The 24,312-nt window shown below is 45.1% G+C and overlaps 1 protein-coding gene across 13 annotated transcripts in view; it reads left to right on the top strand.

The window, feature by feature from the left end:
* The window catches only part of phldb1a (pleckstrin homology-like domain, family B, member 1a), an 84,723-nt gene that overhangs the window by 14,866 nt on the left and 45,545 nt on the right, over nucleotides 1-24,312 (top strand). For 9 of the 13 annotated variants that reach the window (XM_036933344.1, XM_036933346.1, XM_036933348.1 and 6 more), the window contains exons 2-5: nucleotides 8,353-8,463; nucleotides 9,840-9,963; nucleotides 12,322-12,492; nucleotides 20,385-20,510. In XM_036933344.1, the coding sequence (XP_036789239.1) occupies nucleotides 8,353-8,463; nucleotides 9,840-9,963; nucleotides 12,322-12,492; nucleotides 20,385-20,510 (532 nt within the window). Of the gene's footprint in view, nucleotides 1-625; nucleotides 876-8,352; nucleotides 8,464-9,580; nucleotides 9,696-9,839; nucleotides 9,964-12,321; nucleotides 12,493-13,850; nucleotides 14,268-20,384; nucleotides 20,511-24,312 lie in introns of those variants that run through there. The other 4 variants (XM_036933340.1, XM_036933343.1, XM_036933347.1 and 1 more) reach the window with 4 other exon arrangements.

The raw sequence follows: 24,312 nt of genomic DNA, 5'->3' as shown, positions 1-24,312 counted from the left end.
TAGTTGTATCTCTATACGCATGTCATTATCAAAGCTACAATGATCATCTATGTCATATAAAACAATTCCCAAATGGTCCTGAAAATTCGCAAATATTACCACATTTCCAGTTTGGACCCCCCCCCCCCTTTGTTTTGCCAACAATACAGAGACCAACAGCAGGAAGCTGCCTGGTGGAATTCCACTTATGACTCAAGGTCTTTTCCCTCTTTTCTGTCTCCTCCTCTTCCTGCGCCTACGCTACTACTCCACGTATTTCCACTGTGGGTCCCCGACCTCCTGTGACTGTCAATGTCTGCTTTTATAAAAACACTGGAAACACTGAATGTTCAGTGTTATTAGTGGTTCGTATCCATAGCAAAGCAGAGTTGGGCTGTTGGGCTCTCCAGCTGGGCTCATCTGTCCTGCCTCAACTCTCCCCGATCAATGGTAGGACTGTCTGGATGAGGAACAGATTGGGTTAGGTCAAGTTCACTCTCTCTCTCTCTCTCTCCTTTAGACTTGACCTCATGGCTATTTGTTCTGTGTGTGTTTAGACCACAGATGTTGGCGCTGAACTTTAAATTACACCCGAGGGTTACTCAGGGTGTCTGAGTAGGAAGTTTAGGGAAGTCCTGGGAGGTACAACCTTTGACCTGACGGCATATCTACTTCGGAGGACACCTCTGATGTTGTTGCCCCCCAGTCATTAATGACGAGGGTGTAACGTTGCACCCTGGGGCCCCCTAGAGTTCAGCTTAGTGAGTGACTGAAGTGAACGAGAGGTTAGACGTAAACAACCATGTGTCCGCTTCGCTGCTGCGACTGCTCTGTGGAATATATTACAGAAATTACACAAACTTTACTGCAACTTGTCTTCCCTACGAGTGGAGATGGTGAGTGATTGTCTGCTATACCCGCTGAAGTTTTTGACATGTTAACAGTATTGGCCTTTTATACATCGGGGATCATTGATATAACTCAGCAGTCAATTCATTTAAATCCTGTACATGTTCTATTACAGCACCACTCCATACATGTGCTTTTTAGATGTGCAGTATCCAAGTTTTTCTCCGTTTTCCAATGTCCCCTTGTCTCTCTCTTTCTTAATTTCATTTCTCTTTACTGTGAAAGGTTGAGCAGGGATCAGCCCAGAGCAGAGCCCAGACTGTGTGGCTGGCTAGGTCTATTTCTAGCAGCCCGTGGCATAATTGCCCCCGTAATCACACGTTACAGAGGAAGGCCCAGCGTTTACAAGCATGAGACATCTCTCCCACATGGGTGTGTGCACTGTATGAGATCAGAGTGGCCTGTGCTGTGTAGGAGTGTGTGTGTTTCTGTGTCTGTGTGTATGAGACTATCTGTGTGACACATTACACTGTCCAATGCTCCCTGTCCCTCTGTGTCTGAGTTCTTCAGTCCATTCCTCTGTGTGGATGGGTCTGTTGACTACTGTTGCTGTGTTGTGTGCTGGGTGGTAAGGCAGGGTAAGACAGGGTTAAGGAGCCAGTGGCCAGAGCCAGTGGTGAACAGGACAGGAGGATACTCTGTTCTCCATGCTATTGGCTCTCTGAGAATCCAACACTGGAGAGGATTGTCAGAGATGCCCATGTGGCATTACCCAGCTGCCTGGGCTGATATGACATCACAGAGAGACCGAGGGAGACACAGTGGGAGAAAAATGCTTTTAGCCTATTTTGCTTAATTACTCTAAAGTTCTATGGACAAGATTATAAGGGGGAAAGCAACAGGTAGTACCACTGTAATACTACAGTAATATCACCGGGGCGGCAGGTAGCCTAGTGGGTAGAGCCAGTAACTGAAAGGTTGCTAGATCGAATCCCTGAGCTGCCAAGGAAAAAACTGTTGTTCTGCCCCTGAACAAGGCCGTCATTGTAAATAAGAATTTGTTCTTAACTGAGTTCCCTAGTTAAATAAAGAAAAAAATTATGAAGTAAAGATAAAACAACTATTTTCATCAACTGAGCATAACCAAGGATTCTGTCATACTATCTCCAATAACTATCGTATTGTGAGAAATGATTCCTGAAATTCACACTAGCTCTGTCTTTTCTTGCAATCTCCCTGATAAAATGCAGAACATGCATGAGAGGGAGAGAAATAGACAGAGGCTTTAGAAAAGTTGTTGTCCTCAGATAGCATTTTTGAGGGGGAAGGAGAGAAGGTGTTTTAAGGTGTGTTCCTTATCTACTCTTTAGCCATAGAAACCATAAAACTGCCAGATAACCAGAACAAAGTAATCATCATTTATTGTTTGCTTTAGGAGTTGTTCCCCACAATGTGGATCTGTCTCTGTCTGTTAGTACTTTACTGCGTTCGTAAGTTAGTCTCACGCGATATCTCAGACAGCACTGGCTCGATTTAGACTAAACTTCGGTGAATGATGCGTCTTGGATAGAGATCCGCATTTACAAAATTACACTGACTGACTGGAAAAATGGTGGCGCTATATAACATCATTGAAAATGCTACATTTGAAAGGTCACACCCCTCACCCTATATAACCTAAAGTCATGCAATTCGTTACATAGGTCCCTCTCCTCACGCGGAACAAATTAGCCTCTTAATACAATATTTTACAGACTACAATCTAAAACATGGCTGCTATTGACCAATAAACATTTACGTGGGCAAGGTCTGGCACACAAGTGCTTATAAATCAGCCAATGATATTGGTATTGTAACAAAATTTGGTACACATCAAACCTCCAAGACTCAATATTTTGAAGAACATTCTTATTGATCACACGGTCGTGCTATAACAGGCACATGTTTATATCTCCTGATCTGTTCGATTGAGTGATGGAATTTGGCACACATGCTCAGGGATATGAATCTAGCTAACCCAGGTGATATCTCAGACACCATTAAACCAATTCTGATGAAATATGGGTGAATGATGCATCTTGCCATAGAGATCTGTCATTTACAAGATTACACTGATTGGCCCAAGGATGCTGCATCCTTCGTGGGGGACGACATGTTTACTGTTGCCTTGTTTAACTTTACCATAGGATATGGTTTAGGTTTCTAAAACAACATCCTAGATGGATGAAGTAGGTGGTAATGGAGGGTTATGCTAAATGTTTGTCTGCTTCCGTTTGTGGTTGAGACAGCTCACTGGATATGTTTGTAATGGGAGACAATTACTTAAATTCAAGTGTAGAGACTAGAGTGGAGTAGAGATGAGCAGGTGGAGTCTACATAGCAGTCCACACAGTCACTGCTGTGACATAGAGCATTTTATGTGTATGGTAGACTGGTAGCCATAAAAGGTTTAGAGTTAAAAACAGTGTGTGCAACATCAGCTATCAACTGATCATATCAACTGTCTTTCTGTAGATACAGTAGTTCCCTTTCAGTCAGTACTCTCGGTAAAACATAACTATGGGGAGTTGTACTCTCGCGACTTAGACTGAAAGTCCCGCCTTCCACAGGTGATAAGCCTGATATTTGGATCAATTCCATCAATTCTTCCGCTCTTCACCTCGATATGAGCAGGAATGATTCACACTACTAAAAACAAACATTCCGTGAGACTATCTGACTTTGCACCAACTAAACTGTCCCTTTGTGGAAGCGCGTGCTCACCCCCTGGACATTGTGTGCTGGAGTTTGTATTTGTTCTCTTAGTTTCCCAACCACAAACCAATGTATAATTTTTTTGATCGTTCGGCCTGGCTGTAGCAATGAGTAAGATGGCTAACGCGACTGAAACGATGAAGGCTAACAAGCCGGGTTTGGGTTGGCGACCATGCCCAAATGAATAAAAAGATACTCAAGTGTGTTGTCTTGTATGTCTCGGCTCGGTGCGTGCTCTGGCTGCTCTCGCTTGAATCAGTTTGTGTGAGAGACTAGGAGATGGTGCCAGTAACAGTGACTTGTCCGCAGCTGGCTCTGTTCCCCTAGTCCACGGCTCAGGTTCTCTTGACAAGCCTGTAACATTCTAGAGAGGGCTATGCTGGTAGGTGCCCTCGCTCAACCCAGCTCCTGTGCATTCTGTCTCCGGTTGTGGGAGGCTACTCGAAGAGAGAGGGCGGCCAGGTTCAGTGGGCACACACCCGCAACCTGTGTCTGCCTTGGACAAGCACCGCTTGCCTCTCTTCCCAGACTTGTTGATGAAGGGTCCGGTCCCACATTCATGATCCAGTCCTACGTAGACTTTCGAGACCAGGTTAGCTAAGCAAGCACTGTTATGCTCTTTGAGACTGCGGTCAACGAGACTAGGTAGCCTAGCTTAGACTAAAAAGTATACTGGTTTATGTCGGCTAACATGCCTGACTTACTAACTTTCCCACGATGTTATGGGAACCCCATTCCTATTTCCAAATCCTGGAGTTGGAGGGCATGGAGGAAGCGGTGCTTGCGTGCACCTCAGGTGAGGAAGCAGCCACAAGGGGCACGGGACTGAGCACAGGTCTGAGCGACTGGTGCGCCCCTCCACAAAAGCATTACTGTGACAACAGTGCCCCCATATTTGGTTACGGCCAAACAGGGTACTACGTCAGCCATTACTGGAGTCCTGTATGCTTGTAAGGGAGACGGCCTTTATTTAGGCTATACAGTCTCATGGAAGCACAACGTACTGTATGTTGGAAGCTTGTCCAAGTTTAATGCCCCTCATTGTTACCCCGTGTTCCATGGTGTTTACAGGGTCCAAGGGGTATATCAATCTCCCCTGGGTGAGAGTAATAAGTTGGGCAAATCATTCTCTATCCACAAGGAGGTACCCCTCCCCAATAGTTGGGTTATTACTGAGATTCATTGCTGATTCGTGCCTGTGGCTCATTAGTCCCTATGCGGTGTCTAGTGATACATGTAATGGGCTCTATAGGCAATTGGATGTTGGTAGCGGAGTCGAGGGAACGTGCAGGTTGGACATGACTCTGCTATTATTCCACACACAGTCTCTGTAGTTCATATGAACTCTGTAATGAGCTGTCTGTCTCCAGCTCAATACTTTTAATTCCTGGGAATTAGATTAAATTACAAATCTCCCCTATCTGTTACCACAGAAGCTGTCTGTCCCATTCCCAGCTAGGTTACTAGGCGCTTTGTCACCAGTACCTATGACTGGCCAGTAGGGTAACCTCCATGATAATGAAATTGTATGTGTGTGTGTGTTCAGCACTGGGCACTGCCAATCGGGGTACATCACAGATCGTAGGAGCCCTTGTACCCAGAGTGGACCGGGGCTTTAGGCAAACCTTGGCACATAAACAAAACATTTTCAACCCAAGTTCCAAAGTGTTCATGGGTGTCAAAAGGGTTGTGAGTTTAATGAAAGGTGTCCCTTCTCCACATTCAGACAGACGGTTGTCAAGAGTGGTGGGAATTGAAAAAATAATCACTCTCCCTGTCCACAAGGTGGCATCTTGCCCCTTCAGATGGCACTTCACGCGAGGCTCACTGTCTGCCACGACCAATGTGTTGCACTGGATCATGGAACTTTGACTGTTTCCAAGTTCTCAGCGCCCGTTTTGGGGGAGGAAATATCCTCCCTTCTCCAGAAGCAGGCAATCCGAGTGGTTCCTATGTCGGAGATCCAGGACGGCTGGTATAGTCAGTGTTTTCTGGTTCTGAAAAGGGACTTTGTGTCCCATTCTAGACCTTTGTGCCTTCAACAGGCACTTCAGAGTCGACAAATTCAGAATGCTCACAAGCCACCAGCTAATACAGCCGATTGCTACAGCCATGCTAATGTCCCGTATTCAGTCTCTAGGGAGGGGGGGGGGGTATGTCAGTGTGGCGTACATCAACCAACAGGAGGAGACTAGGTCTCTCCCCTTCCTTACCTTGTCTCTCTCCCTATTGCTGGGGAGCAGTGCACACATGCTCTCGCTTCAGGCGACGCATGTCCCCAGTTGCCTCAACTTGGTGGTGGATCTGCTAACCAACTTATAGTTGATTTACGTGGCTCCCCGTTGACCCAAGCAGCTTTGTTTCGCCTGTTGGGCTGGGTCCCGTGGCAACTGCTGTTGCGCAGGGACCTGTTGTCCCAGGAGCACGGGCAGTTTTGACATGCAAAGCCAGAGATTTGGTTCCTGTTGGTCTGGCCCCTGAGAATGCCCCTGTCTGATGGCTAGATGTTTACCTCTGAACATGATTGCTACTATTCAGTCCGTCTCTGGCAACTCTTAAGGTGACTTTGCTTCCGAATGCGGCCTTCGCCCTGAAAAGTCTTTGGCATTGAGCTATTCCCTTTGAGCCTTCTCCTTTTGCTTCTGAAGAGCAACATAGGCTGCATGCCCTGTGTCCAATACGAGCTTTGCATAAGTACATTGAGCAGACCCAAGATATTAGTTTATGTGACCAGCTTTTTGTCTGTTTTGCTTATCCAGCTTGCGGCAGGGCGAGCTGGATTAGTTGAGTTTTTTCTTAAGTTTTTCAGTCAAAGTGGGTGACATTGCAACTCCCCATAGTTGTGTTGTACCTTGTTTCCCTCCTTCAGGGAACAATATTTATGACTATTTAAGTTTTGTTTGGTCTCAGATCAACTCAGAGGTATGGAATGTTGGTGAGACTAAAAGTGAGTGAGTGAATGGTTGGAGGATTCTTGAGCTAGAGCAGACCAGACAGACATGACTCTTCAGCGTTGACTATTGTTTGTATTTGTGTGTCTACAACGTCTATGGTTTGTGTATACTGCAGTAGACATGTCTGATCCTCAGAGGCTTTTCCTCTTCACTGAGGTGAGAACGTGTCCACAGCTGGGCCTTATCTACAGTATCTCTGTGTGTGTGTGTGTGTGTGTGTGTGTGTCTGTGTGTGTGTGTGTGTGTTGTGCGAGGCTGAGTCAAAGACAGTGACCCATGGTGAGGGGAAGCAGCCAGGGTAAATATATAATTTTTCACATTTACATTTTAGTCATTTAGCAGACGCTCTTATCCAGAGTGACTTACAGTTAGTGCATTCATCTTAAGATAGCTAAGTTGGACAACCACATATCACAGGCATCACAAAGTCATTTTTCCTCAATAACATAGATGTCAGTAGTCAGAGCTAGGAGGGGGGCGGGGGTCAAGTGCTGCATGTGCTGGGGTGCCAGGACAGAGAAGAACTTGGACTGGGCTGAGCGAGAGCTACCCTCCTGTTGGGGTGGCAGGGCCAAGAGACCTAAGGTGGCAGAACAGAACGGAGTGCTCGGGTTGGGGTGTAGGGTTTGAGCATAGCCTGAAGGTAGGTAGGGGCAGTTCCTCATGCTGTTCCTTATGTAAGCACGATGGTCTTGTGGTGGATGCGAGCTTAGACTGGAAGCCAGTAGACATTTACGAAAGATGCATATGTGTTTAGTGAGTCCGCCAGGCCAGAGGCAGTAGGCGTGACCACGTGTTCTCTTGATAAATGTGTGAATTTTCCTGTCCTGCTGAAATTGCCTTTCGCCATATGCCTGATAGACAGTATGTGGATCCCATATTTGTATTTATTATGGATCCCCATTAGTTGCTGCCAAAGCAGCAGCTACTCTTCCTGGGGTCCAGCAAAATTAAGGCAGTTTATACAATTTTAAAACATTACAATACATTCACAGATTTCACAACACAATGTGTGTCCTCAGGCCCCTACTTCACCACCACCACATACAGTGGGGCAAAAAAGTATTTAGTTAGCCACCAATTGTGCCACCAAATTCATAAATAATCCTACAATGTGATTTTCTTTTTTTTTTTCTCCATTTTGTCTGTCATAGTTGAAGTGTACCTATGATGAAAATTACAGACCTCTCTCATCTTTTTAAGTGGGAGAACTTGCACAATTGGTGGCTGACTAAATACTTTTTTTGCCCCACTGCATCTACAGTATCCATGTGGATTTAGATCCACGTATGTTATCATGTGTGTGTGCCATATGGCACCATGTTCCCTTTTGACCAGAGCACTATAAAGGGAATAGGGTGACATTTTGGATGGCGCTAGCGTAATCTTCTACTGTTGTCCATGTAGGCAACGTTCATTAATATTGAACATCAAAAAAGCTGACAGCATATTTCCTACGTTAACAAATGATCAGCTGGACAAATATATACAGCTTCTGTCTTATGGTCAGGAGATGGCGATAGAGCCTATAGGATCCATTCATATCACTTAATAGACAGCCTACAAAGTTACAAATCAATGAGATTACTATATATTTTAGGATCTTAATTTCTCTAGTTGAACTGTTATCTGGGACAGCAGGGATCTCTAAGGAGAGCAGTGTTTCTATAATGAGTGTGAGTGTGTGTGTGTGTGTGTGTGTGTGTGTGTGTGTGTGTGTGTGTGTGTGTGTGTGTCTGTGTGTGTGTGTGTCTGTGTGTGTGTTACAACAGGATGTCTTCATGTGTGTCCTCTCCTCTGTGTGTGTTTCCGACAGGATCTTCATGTGCCAGTAGGTGTGATTGACAATCCAGACAACATGGACAGCCTGAAAAGGAACGTATTGGAACATAATGGACGACAGACTCACCAACACCAGGTCTTACAGGTGAGTCGTGTGTGTGTGCACGTGCCTTACAGGTAACTCAGGTGCCATGGGTGTGAGTCATTTTTCACATGCAGAAAGTAGTGCAGATCTATTCAACTTAGCTGTCATGAGAAATCAAAAGAAAAATATTGAAGAGTGACTGACCCATAAGGAACAATGTGTAAGGCACAGTAAAGTGTAGTTCAGTGTGGTAAAGCGTAGTAAAGGTCAGCAAACAATAAAACCAGCGCTTACAGCGAAGGTCAGGAGGTGGCCAGGGAGGAGAAATGGCTTAAATAAACGTCTGTGACATTATGAATTCTAGGAGAGAAATGTTGGTTAACTTTAGACAGACAGGAGAACCCGAAAGGTCTGGGCTCAAGAGGTGAAATCAGTGGTTACTGAATAAATCCAGGGGGAGCAAATGAAGGTATAGCAAAAGCATTTCATCATGTAAAATGTAACAAGTAAAGCTTCTAAAATTGCTTTATCAAGTACTTACAATAAAAGTAGTAGTGTCTGTGTAATTTACACACACACGCACACACGCACAGGAAATACTTACCTAGCTTGTTAAACTGCAGGTGAAAGGCTGAAACAGTGCCTTCTGGCATATTGGCTGCTTGATCTGGGCAACACTAGTTTTATCTTCATACCTTCTTCAAAGAGCAGGGAAAATTGTAACTATTTAAAGACCGACTCCAAAGGCATGATGCCAAGACCTTAATTTAATGTAAGCAGTCCAAAGGTGAGTCATCTAGATGCCATAAAGCTACTCTGTTTTCTTTCTATGCATTATAGGCTACATATGGAGTACATAGACTTGGATCAAATGCAAGAAAACATGTCAAATAGGCCTACATTTGAAGTTATTAAATATGCTTTCATATGCCATGATTTAGTGTCCTGATAGTGTACTGTAAGACCAGTCCATATTTGACTGACACGCACGGACAGTCTTGTGCTTTTGTCTTCAAAGCTGAACAGATTGGTCTCTCCCCGCTTGCCTGGAGGGGGTGGTGGGGGGGGGGGGGGGGGGGGGGGTGAACCCACTTATCCTGTCTAGCTAAAGCCTCTTATTAATCCTGTAAGGGGAGCAGTGGGGTGTGGGCCGTGGGCAGACATAACACAGCTTAGATTGGGCAGACACACACAGACCAGTCTGCCCTATTGTTCCAGTAACGCTTCAAGGAGTAAAGAAGAAGGGGGATCACTGGGACTCTGCTCTCAGGAAGATCGCAATGTGGACATGGGTATGCAGTCACTGAAATGCAAAGATGAGGGAGTGCTAGGACTGAGCAATCATAAGTGGTGTATCCTCTAAAATAAGTCTCATCTAAAATTAATGTCTCAGGTCTCATGACAGTTTTCTTCTGTCTTGTTTGTGTCATTACCAGAGTACTCCATTGGACCTGATCGAGATGGGCAAGTCACTGAGGTTCCAAGCAGAGCACCCCCACCTGGTCAGTCTGGGTAGTGGCCGTCTCAGCACAGCCGTCACCCTGTTACCCCTGCAGGAAGGTAAGCACTTCTGCATCTCAGAAACATTAAAAGGGGTCTTCTATTCAGTGCTTTGTTCATGCAGACTGGTCTTGAAAAAATACCTTGTGCTGAAAGCTTGAAGAAATATTGATAAATAGAGAGAACTCCTAAATTGTTTGACAGTTACACCAAGAAATATTATGACCATAAGTGACAAAAGGTCCATTACAGGAAATGAGCTGACAAAATGTCCATTAAAACTATTAAACACATCATCCCAGACTGGTTTCCTAGAAGCATTCAAGTCTTTCCATAAGACGCTGATTGAGAATGATACCGGACACTCTTACACAGTAATGACCAAAGCTGGTACTTCTGAAGAGAAAAATCCCCTACTGATTTATTGATGGCAATATCCATCCATCCATGCACTCACTTATTCCCTGGCATAGAGCCAGCTGGTGGATGATATCATAGGCATCGGGGAGGAGGAAGAGGAAAGAGGGAGGGAGAGAAGGATGAAATAAAAGTGACGTGCTGTAGCTAAACAGTGGAGCCAGTGTATTCAGAGCCCTGCCATATCTAATCATCCTAAGAATGACAACTAGAGGACTTTGTGATACGGAGGGGATGGAGAAGCTGAAACTGAAAACAGGGATTCATTCTAAAGGTTTGAGATACACCATATAACACTGAGAGGGAAAAATAGGACCATAGCCTGACCTTGTCTTCACCCCCTGAAAAAAACACAGTTGAAGCACACTCTCTCTCTCTCTCTCTCTCTCTCTCTCTCTCTCTCTCTCTCGCTCTCTCTCTCTCTCTGCACACACTCCCCCTCTGCCCTTCTCACCCTCAGCATTGTAACTCTGCCAGTGCCAGTGTGTTAGTTCCTCCAACGTCTTGTTATTCCTTTATCCACATCTGCCCGTCTGGAGGGCCCAGACACCAAAACAAAAGGAGCAGTGCTGGGAGGCTGGAAGGAGGTGAAGTGGAATAGCCCACTGGACATGGAGATAGTGAATAGGAATCTAAGGCAGCCTGCTGGGGTATTCTCAGTGGTGTCTCTCCCCCATGTTCCAGGGCTATTTTAACAGTGTGGTGAGGCCAGGGGAAAGGCAAGGGGCTTGTTGGATGAAGAGAGGGAGGGGGCTTTTGGGGTAAAGTTTTTCACCCCCTTGGGCTGGTGGAGTAATGTGCAGGCAGGCAGGCAGGCAGGCAGGCAGGCAGGCAGGCAGGCAGGCAGGCAGGCAGGCAGGCAGGCAGGCAGGCAGGCAGGCAGGCAGGCAGGCAGGCAGGCAGGCAGGCAGGCAGGCAGGCAGGCAGGCAGGCAGGCAGGCAGGCAGGCAGGCAGGCAGGCAGGCAGGCAGGCAGGCAGGCAGGCAGGCAGGCAGGCAGGCAGGCAGGCAGGCAGGCAGGCAGGCAGGCAGGCAGGCAGGCAGGCAGGCAGGCAGGCAGGCAGGCAGGCAGGCAGGCAGGCAGGCAGGCAGGCAGGCAGGCAGGCAGGCAGGCAGGCAGGCAGGCAGGCAGGCAGGCAGGCAGGCAGGCAGGCAGGCAGGCAGGCAGGCAGGCAGGCAGGCAGGCAGGCAGGCAGGCAGGCAGGCAGGCAGGCAGGCAGGCAGGCAGGCAGGCAGGCAGGCAGGCAGGCAGGCAGGCAGGCAGGCAGGCAGGCAGGCAGGCAGGCAGGCAGGCAGGCAGGCAGGCAGGCAGGCAGGCAGGCAGGCAGGCAGGCAGGCAGGCAGGCAGGCAGGCAGGCAGGCAGGCAGGCAGGCAGGCAGGCAGGCAGGCAGGCAGGCAGGCAGGCAGGCAGGCAGGCAGGCAGGCAGGCAGGCAGGCAGGCAGGCAGGCAGGCAGGCAGGCAGGCAGGCAGGCAGGCAGGCAGGCAGGCAGGCAGGCAGGCAGGCAGGCAGGCAGGCAGGCAGGCAGGCAGGCAGGCAGGCAGGCAGGCAGGCAGGCAGGCAGGCAGGCAGGCAGGCAGGCAGGCAGGCAGGCAGGCAGGCAGGCAGGCAGGCAGGCAGGCAGGCAGGCAGGCAGGCAGGCAGGCAGGCAGGCAGGCAGGCAGGCAGGCAGGCAGGCAGGCAGGCAGGCAGGCAGGCAGGCAGGCAGGCAGGCAGGCAGGCAGGCAGGCAGGCAGGCAGGCAGGCAGGCAGGCAGGCAGGCAGGCAGGCAGGCAGGCAGGCAGGCAGGCAGGCAGGCAGGCAGGCAGGCAGGCAGGCAGGCAGGCAGGCAGGCAGGCAGGCAGGCAGGCAGGCGTGGGCATGATATAATAGAACAGAAGATAATACAATTGAATAGAATAGTTTAATATCCCAATGGGATATTCTTTCTGATGATGTCTGATGATATGTTTAAAGGATTCATGTTGACATGTATGTCTAACTCATCATTGTGTTGTTGCAGGGAGGACGACCCTGGGCAGTGGGAACACAGACATCCCTCTGCAGGGTCCAGGCATCACTGATCAACACTGCTATATCGACAATAGGGCAGGCAATATCACCCTCAACCCCTGTGGGAACCATTGCTCCATGGATGGTCTCCCCATCTCCAAGCCTGTACACCTTTCACAAGGTACTAAACTGTTTAATAACACATTTTGTACAATGTTATAAGAGTGATTTTGATTATTATCTGACATTTCATGCCATAGTGTCTTCATATATCTGTACCTGTATGTAGCCTAATATCTCCAATTGGTCATCTCAAAATGAAACCAGGTTTTAATTTCACTAAATCACCATGCTCATTAATTGAATACCTAGCTAGCTTTTTCTCCTTTAATAAGAAACACAGGCAAGACATAGAGAACCGCCCATGCTTTATGGCTCATGCATGACCTTGACCTAGATGGAAGGGAAACTTGATTAAACAGGCTGTAATAATTGCTTCACACAGTCAGCCTCTCTCTCTCAATTTTCAATTACATTTCAATGTCAATTTAAAGGACTTTATTGGCATGGGAAACACATGTTTACATTGCCAAAGCCAGTGAAATAATAGATAATAAACAAAAGTGAAATAAACAATAAAAAATGTACAGTTAAACATTGCACTCACAAAAGTTCCCAAATAATAAAGACATTTCAAATGTCATATTATGTATATATACAAAAGGGAAAATAAATAAACATAAATATAGGTTGTATATTTACAATGGTGTTTGTTCTTCACTGGTTGCCCTTTTCTTGTGGCAACAGGTCACAAATCGTGCTGCTGTGATGGCACACTGTGGTATTTCACCCAATAGATATGGGAGTTTATCAACCTCATATTTGTTTATGAGAACTTTCTGGGTCCCTCCCTCCCTCCCTCCCTCCCTCCCTCCCTCCCTCCCTCCCCTGCAGTTCCACAATTGATTTAGTTAGGTGTGCTGCATATTAATTCTGATTTCTCTCAACGAGTAAGACAGAAAATCTCTATACTCTCTTCAGTAACGTGTGGACTTTCATTCCAACCAAAAGAGATGCCATGTAAACTGTTAAAATGACCCCAATTAGACTTGCATTTAAAAAAATCTCTAAACGTTTAAGGGCCGGCTATTAATGAATCATGAATATATTTTCATATAAAATAGCTAAGTGGAGTAGGGGTGTATCTTTGAATGTAACCTAACCACCAAATATATACATAGGCCTAACTCTAGTCTACCTTTTCCAACATTATTTGCATATTATAGCCTTAACACTTAATTACTTGTTGTAGTGTAAAGTGCTAGGAATTGGGTGGGCTGCAGTATTGATGAGAGAAGTGGTGTGAGTAAGAGTAAGGCGCAGGTTATAACACAATAGAAAACTAAACCAATCTCTTATCCTGCCCCGGGTTATGCATTCCATTTGTAAAACTCGCAGCTCACTGGGACATGGTCGCATAATAAATAAACTCCACGCCCCCCTCCGGCGTTATGCAGACAGGGTTGGGCAGGCAGTTTGACAATAATATCATTTGTGGACTGGACAACCGGTGTGTGGGACACGGAGCCAACAGACAGCTCTTAGGACGACACCGACAATAAGGCATTGGTACTCCGGATTCAGCGTTGTTGGCTATCTGCGTTATTTTTGGAACTTGGATCATTGGCCAGCAAAATGCTATTGATGAAGCATATCACAAAAGCCTGCTTAGCCTAAAGGGTCTTCTAATTCACTTTAATCGGACGCTGGACATCAGCGATTTTTGTGCTGAAGAAGCAGGACGTCAAGGAGCGCACGGAATTGTATTTATTCGTACAAAGACGCTGCAGACGCACGCGCTACATGCACGTTAAAATTACATTTCAAAGGAAATTGAGCTCTTGCTTTTAAATGACAATTATGCCAGTGAATGCATCAAATTAATTGCAGATACACGTAAGTGCATATACCTATTTGATTATTAGAGAGCAATTCCGCCACTTTTCAACCTCATATTCATTATCTCCATAAAAATAAAAAACGCGTTTATATGATCTGTGGTTAAAAATATATGAAAGGTCCTAAAAAATGCTTATTTGTGACATCACATCGTAGGATTAAAAGTAAGAAAAACAGTGATTCTCATAGTGTTTTTAAAATGTTTAAACTTTTTAACGTTTTTTTTTCTATGCAAAGTAGAAATGCACCGTTTTCACATATGTAGACACTGGTATTGTGCTGGAGATAATTAAAATAAGGTTGGAAAGTGGTGGAATTGCCCTATTGACTGTTAATCATTATTTTTCAAAAGGTCTGTCAGATTCCTAATTGTGTGAGAGTCATTTTCATAAAGTGTGAGATATGGATATTGATTGATATTGATTATAAAGATTGGATATGTTGGGGTGTGTGGTCATTGCTTTGTTGATACAAAAATACCAATGCTTTATTACACAGACACTATTTTCAAACAGTTTATGAGCTGTTATTGTAGTGACAGGGATTATTTAAAATACTCTTTGAAGAGGTAGAGTTTCAGATGTTTTCGGAAGATGGGCAGGGACTCTGCTGTCCTAGCTTCAAGGGGAAGGTGGTCCTGCCATTGGGGTGCAAGGACAGAGAATAGTTTGGACTGGCCAATAGACCAGAGGTGGCAGAACGGGGTGCTCGGGATGGGGTGTAGGGTTTGAGCGTAGCCTGAAGGTAGGGAGGGGCAGTTCCTCTTGCTGCTCCACAAGCAAGTACCATGATCTTGTACTGGATGCCAACTTTGACTGGAAGCTAGTGCGGAGGAGCGGAATGACATGGGAGAACTTGGGAAGGTTGAACACCAGACAGGCTGCAGCGTTCTGGATAAGTTGCAGGGGTTTGATGGCACAAGTGGGGAAACAGCCTATAGCGAGTTGCAGTATTCCAGACGAGTGTGGATGACAAGTGCTTGCATTATGACCTGTGCTGCTTCCTTTGTGAGGTAGGGCCATACTCTACGGGTGTTGTAGTGCATGAACCTGCAGTTGCAGAGAACGACAGGGTGTTGTCACACCAAGGTTCTTTGCACTCTGGGAGGGGGACACCGTGGAGTTGTCAACCATGATGGAGAGGTCTTGGAGCGGGCAGCCATCCCTGGGAGGAAGAGCAGCTCCATCTTGTTGAGTTTGATGTGGTTGCCAGACATCTAAGATGAGATATCTGCCAGGCACGCAGAGATGTGTGTCACCACCTGGGTGTCAGAAGGGAGGAATGCTAAAAATAGTTAAGTGTCATCTACATAGCAATGATAGGAGAGACCATGTAAAGATATGACAGAGCCGACTTGGTGTGCAGAGAGAAGAAGAGAGGGCCTAGAGCTGAGCCCTGGGGGACACCGGTAGTGAGAGTACGTAGTGAAGACACAGATCCTTGCCACGTCACCTGGTAAGTGTGCTGAGCCTGAGACGCCCATCTCTGAGAGGGGTAGGATCTGATGGTTCACAGTGTCAAAGGCAGTGTATAGATCTGGGAGGATGAGAACAGAGGAGAGAGCTTTGGCAGTGCGGAGAGCATCCGTGACACTGAGAATAGCAGTCTCGGTTGAGTGACTCATCTTGAAGCCTGACTGTTTAGGGTAAAGAAAATTGTTCTCAGAGATAGTGAGAGAGTTGGTCAGAGACAGCACCCTCAAGTGTTTTGGAAAGAAAAGAAAGAAAGGATACTGGTCTGTAGTTTTTTTTACGTCAGAGGAGTCGAATGTTGTTTTTTTGAGGAGGGGAGTGACTCGGTCCATTTTGAAGTCAGAGGGGACGCAGCCAGTGGTCAGGGATGAGTTGATGAGGGAAGTGAGGAATGAGAGAAGGTCTCAAGAGATGGTCTGGAGAAGGGAGGAGGGGATGGGGTCGGCAGGCAAGTTGCCAAGCATTTTATCAATGTTATATGTCATATTAGTGCATTGTTATTTACAGTATGTCTTGCATATGTTTTAACCTTGTGTTGTCTCTGTGTGTCATTCATTTAATTAAATTGTATTTTAATACAAACCTTGGCTGTCATCTCCTACATGACGCGATCATCTCTGTGCCTTGACTCGTTCCCTCAGCACATTGGCACATTCGAGGGCGCCGAGTGCACTTGCCTTGGTGCTCTGTAGGGTCCTGGCGACTGCTTCACAGGGCCCGAACAGTGCTTCACTACACAGCTGAGCGCCTGTTTGTGTAGTCACTCGATTTTTGCTCTCGTTTCCCCTTGACGCTCTTGTCATCTTTCAGTATGTTGAGTGTGGAGAGGAGAGTGCTGCAGACAAGCGAGATGGCTTTTGTGCGCATGCACCTCCTGGTTGGACACAGACCTAGGATATTGGTCACTACTTCTTCCACACCAAAAAGAGACTTGCACAACTGTTTACGCTTGTGTGATTCCCTTATGACGTCTGCCACACCCTGCACAAAGTTCAGTGTGTCAGACACAAGGCTTACCTTGCGCAAAACGTCTTGCAAAACCAGATCCAGTGAATGGTTATTACAGTGCACATACTGCACATGGACCCTGGACATGCCACTTTCAGTCGAGTCTGCACACCTGAAAACTGGTTTGACATGCTTGCTCCATCAAAGCAATATCCCTGGAACCGTTCCATGGGAATGTTTAACATCGCAAAAAGATGCCCTTCACACACAATAACAGATTTTCAGCCGTGGAGTTGGGGGCTTTGTAAAACCCCCAAAACTCAGTTTGACACCAGGTTCTGGTTGACGTACTGGAGATTGTTCCATAGTGCACGCGTCAGTGGTGCCACCATCAGTCAGGTCATAGAAGAGACACTGATACGCAAGACACAATCACCCTCTGTACGGCGTGAGCCAGTTGTTGAATAATCTCATTCTGCATCGTGTCCCACATTCAGTTGTCTCTCCTGAGAACCCATTCCTGTTCCTTTGGTAGATTGTAAATGGGCTCTATTATCAACTTGTAAAGCACACCGTCACGAGTTTTGTCACCCCTGAAAGGAACAACAGCTTTGTTCCTGGCAATGCACTGTTCTGTAACAGCCATATCTGAAACCTGTAATCCGCTCAAACATTTTCCTCATTGATAACATTTTTCTTCACTCTTTTAATGCATGTGAAGCAAAGCACTCATTCATCTTCCTAAACATAATGCAGCCACTGACATTTTGCCAATCAACCTGACTTAAAAGCACAGGAGAAGTGTTCTGTTCCAAATTGCCTCCCTGGGGAAGGCAGTCATCTTTCAGCTGTTATGGCTGATTAGCTAGCTTAGCCTTGGGTGCCGGAATGCAGTAGGCCTAGCATGCTCCTCTGTCTGGGGTTGGGCTAACGTGGAGCTGTTGCAGTTGGTGGAGTTAGCATCTTGCTCCATGGAGGCTATGGTTTTGGTGCCAGTCACGTTACTGGTGGCTTACTGCTGCAGGTACTAGATGCAGCAGACCCAGGGATTTCATCTGTTAGGGCTGCTGTGATGGCAGTTTTTTTTGGTTGGCTAGTACCAGGATTGAAGAAATCTGAAATTATTTCTGATACATTTTTGATTGACCTTGATCTTGTAAATGCTAACTGCTAGCCTACAGGAAGGAATGAACCGGAAAACTTCAACATCACGGTAGTGCATTGTCAGTGATTGGTTGTAGCTTACAGTATAAAGATTTGATTAAAAATATATATTTCTCTCCCCTACCCCAATCCCATTATAATTTATATCAATAATGCAATGGACATTTTTGTAAAAAAATGTTTTGGTGCAACAACACAAATTCTGACACCTCTTCTGCAGGGTGTGCTGCCGTTTTGCCATTTCACCACATCTTGATGACGTCAAGACAACTTGCGGGCAGTGGGTTCAAAAAAACAACATAAAAACTGTATAACAACAAATGTATATATATATACTGTATACCACCACCTAAAAAGGGCACTTGGCAAGTGGGAAGGCAAAGGGACATGTGCTCTGCAGAGGTAGACTCTATATGTGTGTGGGAGTGAACTATTTTAAGGGTGAAATTTAACAATATACTTTAGGCTACTCACCTGTTGTTCATCGCTCTCTCTCTGCCTGCTATTCATCTGGCTTGTTCCTAGAATGTATGTGCTGTTCTTGTTACCGTTAAAACATCTCCTCTTGACCCTTTCACCCTGGATCTGGACCACCACGTGCTGTCACCCTAGCTCCCTCCCTTCACACCTGTCCTAGAGTGGAATGTGGTTAACATTCCACTGTTGTTGTGTCAATACAGTAGATTGTCACTAGCGCTAAGGAACATTTTGGCCGGGATCCTCTGACCAACCAAATGTTGGCTAACAAATATTTATTGTGCCATATTGTATTTTCAGGTATTTTTATTTATTTTTGTAAATCTAAGAGCAGTGTAACAGGGAATCCTAACCATTCAACCAATACATTGATTAGGGACCTTTCTAATAATTTAGTGAGGTCTCAATCAAGTAAGCCATAGGCTATACGAAGTGCATTAGTGGAGAAGCACATGGTAAAGTTATATTTATAAGACAATTTCCTAAATATGATAGGCTCTTAACATCAAAATTGCTACGTTGCATGTAATGCTTTTGAGACGAGGAAGAGTTTCTCAAACGGCATATCTAAGGCTCTGTTTCTAAAATATATTTTGCTTAGGGAAGTCATCCATTTTCATTTTTTAGTGGTACAATTTTCTCCATGTACCAGTTATTATAAATAAAGCACAGTCCATTAGGTCTACATGACATTATGTCATTTCTCTCTCTGTGATTTTGTGTTGGCTGAGACTTGTCCTACACAGCATCTCCTAACATGTTACCTCAGACAGTCTATAGATTTACGACTCTCTCGCTCTCTGTTTCTCTCTGTTTCTCTCTCTCTCTCTCTCTCTCTCTCTCTCTCTTTCTCACTCTCTCTTTCTCACTCTCTCTTTCACTGATTGTTCTGCTCACACAGCCAGGGACATTTTCATAATTAAATGGCCTTTAGAAGTCATAACTCACCACGAGGTGTCTATCCTCCACTGAAACACACCTGGCTGAGATTGATTAATCAGCTCTTTACTCACTACAATGTCACCAGCCAGCCCCGAGGTCTGAGTGGTCTGAGTGGTGTGAGTCAGAGACAATGACTGTGTATGAAGGAGTCGGAGATGACGAGAAGAATATGAATAGAAACAAGGACTAAGCTTCGTCATTCTGTTTTGATATAGGTTTGTGTGTGAGGTGTGTGGAAAGCTTAAAAATGCAGCGCTGGCTATCTATATCTATCATGATGGATGTGAACCACACCTGGAAGTACTAGTTTGACTCTCAGATGTATAGAGCCAGGAGAAGTAGTAGACTAAGGACTGGATTAAATCCGTAGTTCTTCAGCGGTGTTGCGCTGTTGAAATGTAAAAGTAATTTTAGATTGAGCCGAAAATGATGCAGTGTTATTATGCAGCGTTTACCGTGAATTAAGTCTCTGCAATTGCGGGAAAAATGGCCTATAAATATCAATCAAGCTACAACGCTGATGTTGGGTGCTGTGGAGTTTGTCCAGTGCTAAGTGGTTTGAAAAGCACAGCACTGAAATATGCCCTCCTGCCCTGAAGAACATGGTGTTACTTTGTTTACAGTACATGTAATAGAAGTGGTATAGGATAGGCTCCTGTTTGTGGTAACAGGGAAAGTATCAGGCACTCTGGCCAGTGACTGCAGAGGTGAACAAAGGGACATAATATGGTGCTTTAGCTGTTTTCACAACACCGCTGTCAAGTTGTCATGTAAAATGATTCATTATTTTCTCCCCCAATCTTATCTTCTTATCTGCCTTCAGCAGTCTTTGTTTCCAGAGTGCTCCTGACCCACTGTGGGGTCGGGCCTATGTTTCATGTAGGGCGACCCTATCAAACTTACATACCTAGCAAGCAAGCATAGATCGGATCATTGTCGTTTTGGCAAACGCGTTTCACAGGTGACAAATTTCCATTTCACGCATAGAAATCCTATTAAATTACTCAAATTCCTAATTCTATGGTTCCACCACCATTGGGAATGCATGTTAACACAGTCTTGGAAGCCTAACCTTCCATCTCCTACAGTAGTCCTTCTCTTGTCCCTCCAGGGTGCATGCTGTGTTTTGGTCAGTCAGCCTTTTTCCGCTTCAACCACCCAGAAGAGGCCCTCAGAATGAAGAGCATGCTGCCTGGAGGAAGCCAGGGGCCCAGCCCCTACAAAAGCCATCACACAGGTAACCATCACACCACACCAACTCACATCACACTATACTACACAGCATGCTGCCTGGAGGGAGCCAGGGGCCCAGCACCTACAAGAGCCATCACACAGGTAACCATCACACCACACCAACTCACATCACACTATACTACACAGTATGCTGCCTGGAGGGAGCCAGGGGCCCAGTGCCTACAAGACCTACCACACAGGTAACCATCACATAGGAACCACACAGGTAATGATAGAGCAGGTGTACTCAACTCTTATTTGAGAAGGTCCGGTAAAAACACATTTAGTAGGTGGCAAAGATCCGGATGGATGTTTTCATTTATTGGCATAGTAACAAAAAACGTCTCGCAATCCATGCAACCCCATACTGTTCAAACTGCTCACACCCCTCTTGTTGGACATTTTAAATCTCAGTTCCTGCAATTCTACACATTTTGCCATGGAGCAGAAAGAGCAGTTTTGTTCAGTTTTCTAAGCTAATTTGCTGCAATTCTACACATTATACAATGGCTTATGTGTGTTCATATGATACCTGAGTGACTCAACAAAATCAAATGGTGGTCCCCTGGGGGTTGAGGCCCCTGGGCACGTATTCTGTTCATGATAACTACAAGATTTAGATTGGTAAGTTAAGCTAACAAGCTATCTAACAAGTGTCACTGTTCCAGACTCAGATGTTCTGTTAGCTGGTTACAATATCTACAGAGCAGATAGAGTGGGTAGAGGAGGAGGTATTGCCATTCAGTGGGGCAAAAAAGTATTTAGTCAGCCACCAATTGTGCAAGTTCTCCCACTTAAAAAGATGAGAGAGGCCTGTAATTTTCATCATAGGTACACTTCAACTATGACAGACAAAATGAGAAAACAAATCCAGAAAATCACATTGTAGGATTTTTTATGAATTTATTTGCAAATTATGGTGGATAAGTACAAGTAAATAAGTATTTGGTCACCTACAAACAAGCAAGATTTCTGGCTCTCACAGACCTGTAACTTCTTCTTTAAGAGGCTCCTCTGTCCTCCACTCGTTACCTGTATTAATGGCACCTGTTTGAACTTGTTATCAGTATAAAAGACACCTGTCCACAACCTCAAACAGTCACACTCCAAACTCAACTATGGCCAAGACCAAAGAGCTGTCAAAGGACACCAGAAAGAAAATTGTAGACCTGCACCAGGCTGGGAAGACTGAATCTGCAATAGGTAAGCAGCTTGGTTTGAAGAAATCAACTGTGGGAGCAATTATTAGGAAATGGAAGACGTACAAGACCACTGATAATCTCCCTCGATCTAGGGCTCCACGCAAGATCTCACCCAGTGGGTCAAAATGATCACAAGAACGGTGAGCAAAAATCCCAGAACATCACGGGGGGACCTAGAGAATGACCTGCAGAGAGCTGGGACCAAAGTAACAAAGCCTACCATCAATAACACACTACGCCGCCAGGGACTCAAATCCTGCAGTGCCAGACGTGTCCCCCTGCTTAAGCAAGTACATGTCCAGGCCTGTCTGAAGTTTGCTAGAGAGCATTTGGATGATCCAGAAGAAGATTGGGAGAATGTCATATGGTCAGATGAAACCAAAATATAACTTTTTGGTAAAAACTCAACTCGTCGTGTTTGGAGGACAAAGAATGCTGAGTTGCATCCAAAGAACACCAAACCTACTGTGAAGCATGGGGGTGGAAACATCATGCTTTGGGGCTGTTTTTCTGCAAAGGGACTAGGACGACTGATCCGTGTAAAGGAAATAATGAATGGGGCCATGTATCGTGAGATTATGAGTGAAAACCTCCTTCCATCAGCAAGGGCATTGAAGATGAAACGTGGCTGGGTCTTTCAGCATGACAATGATCCCAAACACACCGCCCGGGCAATGAAGGAGTGGCTTCGTAAGAAGCATTTCAAGGTCCTGGAGTGGCCTAGCCAGTCTCCAGATCTCAACCCCATAGAAAATCTTTGGAGGGAGTTGAAAGTTCGTGTTGCCCAGCAACAGCCCCAAAACATCATTGCTCTAGAGGAGATCTGCATGGAGGAATGGGCCAAAATACCAGCAACAGTGTGTGAAAACCTTGTGAAGACTTACAGAAAATGTTTGACTTCTGTCATTGCCAACAAAGGGTATATAACAAAGTATTAAGATAAGCTTTTGTTATTGACCAAATACTTATTTTCCACCATAATTTGCAAATAAATTCATAAAAAATCCTACAATGTGATTTTCTGGATAATTTTTTCTAATTTTGTCTTTCATAGTTGAAGTGTACCTATGATGAAAATTACAGGCCTCTCTCATCTTTTTAAGAAGGGAGAACTTGCACAATTGGTGGCTGACGAAATAATTTTTTTGCCCCACTGTATATACACTACCTGTTAAAAGTTTTAGAATACCTACTCATTCAAGGGTTTTTCTTTATTTTTACTATTTACTACATTATAGAATAATAGTAAAGACATCAAAACAATGAAATAACACATATGGAATCATGTAGTAACCAAAAAAGTGTTCATCAAATCAAAATATATTTTATATTTGAGATTCTTCAAATAGCCACCCTTCGCCTTGATGACAGCTTTGCACATTCTTGGCATTCTTTCAACCAGCTTCACGAGGAATCGTTTTCCAACAGTCTTGAGGGAGTTCCCACATATGCTGAGCCCTTGTTGGCTGTGTTTCCTTCACTCTGCGGTCCAACTCATCCCAAACCATCTCAATTGGGTTGAGGTTGGGTGATGGTGGAGGCCAGGTCATCTGATGCAGCACTCTGTCACTCTCCTTCTTGGTCAAATAGCCCTTACACAGCCTGGAGGTGTGTTTTTTGTCATTGTCTTGAAAAACAAATGATAGTCCCACTAAGCCTAAAGCAGATGGGATGACCTATCACTGCAGAATGCTGTGGTAGCCATGCTGGTTAAGTGCGCCTTGAATTCTAAATAAATCACAGACAGTGTCACCAGCAAAGCACCTCACACCATCACACCTCCTCCATGCTTCACGGTGGGAACCACACATGGGAAGATCATCCATTCACCTACTCTGCATCTCACAAAGACAAGGTAGTTGGAACCAAAAATCACTTGAAGAAACTTTCGAAGTTCTTGACATTTTCTGGATTGACTGATCTTCATGTCTTAAAGTAATGATGGACTGTCGTTTCTCTTGATTATTTGAGCTGTTTTTGCCATAATATGGACTTGGTCTTTTACCAAATAGGGCTATCTTCTGTATACCACCAATACCTTGTCACAACACAACTGATTGGCTGAAACGCATTAACCTCTCTAGGGTATGTGGGACGCTAGCGTCCCACCTGGCCAACATCCAGTGAGATTGCAGAGCGCCAAATTCAAATACAGAAATACTCATTATAAAAATTCAGAAAAGATACAACTATTTTACATACGTTTAAAGATGAACTTCTTGTGAATCCAACCACGGTGTCAGATTTCAAAAATGCTTTACGGCGAAAGCATACCTTACAATTATTTGAGAACATAGCCCAGCAGACAAATCATTACAAACAGTAACCAGCTAAGTAGAAGAGTTACACAAGTCAGAAATAGAGATACAATTAATCACTTACCTTTGATGATCTTCATATGATTGCACTCAGAAGACATTCATTTATTCAATAAATTTTCCTTTTGTTCGATAAAGTCTCTCTTTATATCCGAAAACCTCTGTTTTGTTTGCGTGTTTTCTTCAGTAATCCACAGGCTCAAACGAAGTCACAACAGGCAGACAAAAATTGTATCCGTAAAGTTCATAAAAGCATGTCAAACGATGTTTATATTCAATCCTCAGG

Source organism: Oncorhynchus mykiss, chromosome 10, assembly GCF_013265735.2.
Source record: "Oncorhynchus mykiss isolate Arlee chromosome 10, USDA_OmykA_1.1, whole genome shotgun sequence".
Classification (NCBI taxonomy): Eukaryota; Metazoa; Chordata; class Actinopteri; order Salmoniformes; family Salmonidae; genus Oncorhynchus; species Oncorhynchus mykiss.
The sequence above is the reverse complement of the archived record's forward strand: the minus strand, read 5'-3'. Positions and strand labels throughout refer to the sequence as shown.